General features: G+C 41.4%; 1 protein-coding gene across 1 annotated transcript; it reads left to right on the top strand.

Annotated features, from left to right (window-relative positions):
• Window positions 1-3059: 3059 nt before the first annotated feature.
• Window positions 3060-5045, top strand: LOC127919047 (C-C motif chemokine 20-like). Its single transcript, XM_052502414.1, has 4 exons — window positions 3060-3299; window positions 4054-4156; window positions 4467-4544; window positions 4768-5045. Exons 1-4 carry the CDS (start codon window positions 3227-3229, stop codon window positions 4808-4810), a joined length of 297 nt encoding a protein of 98 aa, XP_052358374.1. The 5' UTR covers window positions 3060-3226; the 3' UTR covers window positions 4811-5045.
• The last annotated feature ends 955 nt before the right edge of the window (window positions 5046-6000 follow it).

The raw sequence follows: 6000 nt of genomic DNA, 5'->3' as shown, positions 1-6000 counted from the left end.
GTTCCGTTGGTAGTTTAACCTTCCATGTAGCTCGTCAATTTAGCAGAATGGAGGGAATTGGGGGTTTGTTCGATCGCCTACAAATTCTCAGAAGGCATCCCATCGGCACCTTTTTCTCCGCCTCCTCTTCACGCAAATGGTGGGGATCTGGGCCTGTTCCCACTAAATCAGTATATCCTTCTGATAGAAGAATTTGTATGTTTAAGATAATGACTAAAGTATTCCACCCTGAAACCATATAATTGTATAAAATGTGTTAGAGTCATAATCCAGTGTGTGTGACTAGACCTTTTAAGACTAGGCCATTGTGTTACTATTTCACAATATGAGCAGGGTATAGTTGAGACATTCAAGGACAACTGAACTGTCGACTTGTGATAATGGTGAAACTAATAACTGGAAAGAGGCCTCCCCACCCTAGGGAGGAGAAAACTGTTAAAAACGGCTTGCAGAAGATAATGAAACCTGTTGCAGAAGTGTGATAAACAATATATGTGAACTGTGGAAAAATACAGCCCACCTAAAGCGAGGTGGAGTTTCTACTGTATAACTGTATAAAGACTGTGTTCTCATTTTGAAGACAGAGAGCTCACTGATCAATTGCAGGCTGAGACTTTGTCTATTTCTTTGAACTGGAGCTTTAAAACCTTCAGGAATTAGACAGAGCTTTTGTAGTAGTTGAGTTCAACCATTTAGATAGCAAATTCTCGTGACACCTTCGCGTCGGGCTCAACAAAGTCGTGAGAGGAAAAAAAGGATTCTGTTTGTCCGTGCTGAGTAATCACAGTCCTGATGTCTAGAAGTTATTTTCGGTCATAAGAGACGGTAGCGGCAACATTATGTACAAAATAAGTAAAAAAATAAGTTACAAAAAATGCAAATAAACTAATAAAAAAATACAATGGGTTGGGGACACGTAAAACATCTGCCTTCCTCTCCGACGCCACTTTAACCTCTTCCTCCTACCCTCTAATTTTTCGAACATTCTGTTAAAAATCGCGCAACATTTCAGCGCCCTGCTACTCATGCCAGGAATATAGTATATGCATATGATTAGTATGTGTGGATAGAAAACACTCAGACGTTTATAAAACTGGTTAAATCACGGCTGTCAGAACGTGCGTTTCATTGAAAAGTGCAGGAAAATCTGATATATCCATCCGCTTCAACCCATTGTTATGGGCGAAATACATTAAATAGGGATGAGGTTGCAGTACCTACAGCTTCCACACAATGTCAACAGTCTTGTCAGTTGCCAATTCTTTGTTTCTTGGTCAAACGAACAAGAGACAGGCTTTTTCTTCACGTCTCCGACCGGATATTTTGGTTGAGAAATACACGGACAGTATTTCAAGACGGACTCCTATAGAAAACACTTCGTCTCGTGATTAATTTGATCGCTTATTAATGTTTACTAATACCTAAAGTTGCATTACAAAAGTATTTCGAAGTGTTTTGTGAAAGTTTATCGTCGACTTTTTGAATTTAAAAAAATGACGTTACGTTATGAAACGCTATTTTTTCTGTTTATCACACAGTCTTCATAGATCGATATCTAGGCTATATATGGACCGATTTAATTTAAAAAAAAGACCCAGTAGTGATTATGGGACATCTAGGAGTGCCAACAAAGAAGATGGTCAAAGGTAATGAATGTTTTATATTTTATTTGTGCGGTTTCTGTAGCGCTGACTATGCTAATTATTTTGTTTACGTCCCCTGCGGGTCTTTTGGGGTGTTACATGCTATCAGATAATAGCTTCTCATGCTTTCGCCGAAAAGCATTTTAAAAATCTGACTTGTTGCCTGGATTCACAACGAGTGTAGCTTTAATTCAATACCCTGCATGTGTATTTTAATGAACGTTTGAGTTTTAACTAATACTATTAGCATTTAGCGTAGCGCATTTACATTTCCAGAGCTCTAGATGGGACGCCTGCGTGCCAGGTAGGAGCAAGAGGTTAAAGAGGTGGCAGGTCAAGGCACAAGGATACATTGAGGGGTTGCTGAAGTGTGAAACAATACTTACAGCTCAGATATTCCTCAGAATACTTCAGGTCACCTCACCAGTCTCAAAATATCTTCAAACAAGTGGAATGGACATCATATGGTTTTGAAAATGTCAAGGCAGCTGCAGACACATTTGTTCAGGTGGCCAACAGGAAGTTGCAGGAACGGGATGAGGAAACAGAGCTGGAGTTAGAGACCACTCTGCCAAGGAAAAGTGCTTGAAAGAAGAAAACCATGCCATCAGCGATTTCTGAGGAATGGCACTGTGTATGCCAAAATGGCTCTTCTGGAATTGCCAATTTAAGGATGTAGTAAATATGTGTATTTTTATTTTATTCTATCACTTGCCTACTCACCAGTCTTTTTACCAACAAATGTCTTCCTGTATTATTTATTTTACTGGTCAGATGGTTCCAGAGATTCTTGCCACCTTGCTGCCAGTGCCATTGTGCCAATATGTGTTCCTTCTAGCCAGCCTCCTCCTAAGAGAAACACATTCCTCTTGTTCTATTTTACATCTATTTCACTAAGGTTATCGTTGTAAATATTGTTCAGTAATCGTGTTTACATAAAGTGTGACATGGGTTGTGTGAGTGGTGGTGTATCGCTGGGGGGAGGGGGTGGGTTGGTTTATTCATGTATAAAAATACACATTTCCGTGTCTCGGTAACAATTAACAATGAAGCAAATCTTACATCATCTATTGGTGTCAATGATAGTTTGGATCCACAATAAGTACTTCATCACAGCTGTGACGTAAAACTGAAGATTTTGACACAATGGCTGGAATTATAATACCTGAGCAGTTTGTGAAGATCATATCCTATTTTAGTCTATGGTCCTTACATCAACTCCCATTCATTCAGCTATTTACACACTCCTCAGGTAAGATTGCTCCACTCCACTCCTACACACTGTTTATGTTCCAGCATTATCTTTCAGTGGAGGAAAACAAGATCAGTAGTTAATCTGCAGCTAAGGAGGAAGTGGAGAAGAAAATAAATCTCACTGGCAGAGCACGCACACACGCAATACACCTGAGCACTGAGAATACCAACAGTTGCTCAACAGCCTAACAACGCCCCCTCGCCCTCTCTCTCTCTCTCTCTCTCTCTCTCTCGCTTTGTCTTTCCCTCTCTCTCTCTCACACACACTACTGAAACACTATCTCACTCTCCCTACTTTCTGTCTCTGTGGAACACATCTGAAGATCAGGATGCTATGCTGTAGAGTGTGTGTCCTGGCTGTGCTGTTATCTCTTCTCATCCTCATCCCCTCCACACAATCAGGTCAGTGCTGTTGGGTTCTGAGAATATGAAATATACTTATTCATGTCACTTGGATGCAGTGCTGAGGTTTAGAGGGTCTGCACCAGAAGTTAATGGTTATAGGAGAAAGGTATATAATGTGTGCAATTAAGCTTGGAAGTGTTGAGTGCAGGGAAGCGATCACATGGCAGGCGTTGATAAGGGGAGAGAGCCATGGATTAGTAATGGAGAGGGGTTGAGGTCAGGTCAGGTCACCTTAAGGGAGAAATAAAGGTTTATGGACCGTATCACTGGTGTCCTGCCCAGCAGTAAAGAACGATGTTTGTACAGATGTGTAGGAGGAGACTCAGCCTACGAGGAACGATAAAATATCAGTCCTTGTGGAAAATGTATTTGTCTGAATGCAGCTGTACTGACCCTCTGAGAAGAATTAAACTTAGTGTCTGTTGAGTTTTTTACCCTGAGAATTAGAACCTAACAATGCTAACACAAACACACCATACATCCACACACAAGCCATAGTAAAAACACAAACACACACACAAACAACATAAACAAGCACACCCACACACACACAACATAAACATGCACACATTGTCTTTCTTGCAGACACACATGCTCCCCCTATCTTACTGTTTAACTTGTGTGTGTGTGTGTGTGTGTGTGTGTGTGTGTGTGTGTGTGTGTGTGTGTGTGTGTGTGTGTGTGTGTGTGTGTGTGTGTGTGTGTGTGTGTGTGTGTGTGTGTGTGTGTGTGTGTGTGTGTGTGTGTGTAGCACATTGCTGTCTGAAGTACACTCGTCGTCCATTGCAATGCCGACGGCTGAAAAACTACACCCACCAGCCCATTACTTCCTCCTGTGACATCCACGCTGTCATGTGAGTTATCCGCCAATCACAGCCAAGCACAATCTGTGTGCAGAATAGTCTTGTCTTTACCTTCTCCAATGCATTTTGAGGAAAAATCATTGAGATTCACTCACTATTTGTGTATGTGTGTGTGTGTGTGTGTGTGTGTGTGTGTGTGTGTGTGTGTGTGTGTGTGTGTGTGTGTGTGTGTGTGTGTGTGTGTGTGTGTGTGTGTGTGTGTGTGTGTGTGTGTGTGTGTGTGTGTGTGTGTGTGTGTGTGTGTGTGTGTGTGTGTGTGTGTGTGTGTAATATGTGTTGACATAGTGCTGTGTTGTTGCAGCTTCCACACTTGGATGGACAAGTTTGTGTGTGCCGACCCCTCTCGAGACTGGACCAAGAGGGTACAACGCTGCCTGCTGTGAGTACACCTGTGTATGTGTGTGTGTGTGTGTGTGTGTGTGTGTGTGTGTGTGTGTGTGTGTGTGTGTGTGTGTGTGTGTGTGTGTGTGTGTGTGTGTGTGTGTGTGTGTGTGTGTGTGTGTGTGTTTTGCAAGTGCGTGTGCATGCATGTGTGTAGGTGTTTAAACGTTGAATGTTTGTTTAACATTGTATGTGTGTGTGTGTGTGTGTTCTGTTCATAGCAAGCGTCAGGAGAATAAATCTAAACTGAAGAAAACTCTCTGATCTCATGACCAGGAGATGATGTGGAGAGGGTTTCATGACCTGGAGATGATGTGGAGAGGGTTTGGGTCTGGACAAATGTACAGCTTACCTTTCATTATAGAACAATTATAATATATATATATGTGTGTGTGTGTGTGTGTGTGTGTGTGTGTGTGTGTGTGTGTGTGTGTGTGTGTGTGTGTGTGTGTGTGTGTGTGTGTGTGTGTGTGTGTGTGTGTGTGTGTGTGAGTGTGTGTGTGTTATTTACCCTACTTATGCTTTACAAACAGCTAAATATCTCAATATGCATAGAGTCACTGTTTCAGGATGGTTAGTTTTAAAACCTGAGATTTCTGTATTCATACAAATCATTTAATATCTGTGGTTATTATTGTTCATCATATCTGTATTGATTCTGAAGGTGTTTGAGTTTCATATCAGTTTGTGTGTAACTCTATGTATCAATGTTGTTGGTCTGTTTCATAAACAGCAAGTGCAGTATTCCTGATAAACATGAAAACATCTGTTTTCACAGAGTACCACAAAATATTTTGTGTTGTTTCATATCCTCTGTCCAATTGGAGCCAGAGAAAACCTTTTTAATTTTGGCTCTTCAAAGTGTCCAAATGTATGTATAAGTTTTACAGAGGTGTAGAGAGTTGATGTAAACTAAGAGCTATGAAATAGATAATAAAATATGTACTTGAAAAAACTGTGTTATCTATTGTTATTGTATAGTGCCAGTCAAAAGTTTGGACACACCTCCTCATTCAAGGTCTATCGAATTCACCGCACGAGGAGGCTAAAACAGACTTTCCTCCATCGCGACGTCCCTCTAAGGCCCTTCTGCTCCCTTGCTATCCCCAGCCTGCTAGCTGTCTGAATCGCCGTGTCTCCAGCCAGCCCAACCACTCACTGGACCCCTATGATCACTTGGCTATGCATGCTTCTCCCTAATATCAATATGCCTTGTCCATTACTGTCCTGGTTAGTGATTATTGTCTTATTTCATTGTAGAGCCTCCAGCCCTGCTCAATATGCCTTAAACAACCATTTAGTTCCACCTCCCATGTATGCGGTGACATCACCTGGTTTAAACGTCTCTAGAGACAATATCTCTCTCATCATTACTCAATGCCTAGGTTTACCTCCAATGTACTCACATCCTACCACACCTTTGTCTGTACATTATGCCTTGAATATATTCTATT

This window comes from Oncorhynchus keta, chromosome 4 (genome assembly GCF_023373465.1).
Source record: "Oncorhynchus keta strain PuntledgeMale-10-30-2019 chromosome 4, Oket_V2, whole genome shotgun sequence".
NCBI lineage: Eukaryota > Metazoa > Chordata > Actinopteri > Salmoniformes > Salmonidae > Oncorhynchus > Oncorhynchus keta.
Note: the sequence above shows the minus strand (reverse complement) of the source record. Positions and strands in the feature narration are given on the sequence as shown.

Coding starts and splice junctions, on each gene's coding strand:
- LOC127919047 (XM_052502414.1), top strand. CDS start 3,227: ATGCTATGCTGTAGAGTGTGTGTCCTGGCTGTGCTGTTATCTCTTCTC. Junction 3,300..4,053: donor CATCCCCTCCACACAATCAG/GTCAGTGCTGTT, acceptor GTGTGTGTGTAG/CACATTGCTGTCTGAAGTAC. Junction 4,157..4,466: donor TGTGACATCCACGCTGTCAT/GTGAGTTATCCG, acceptor GTGTTGTTGCAG/CTTCCACACTTGGATGGACA.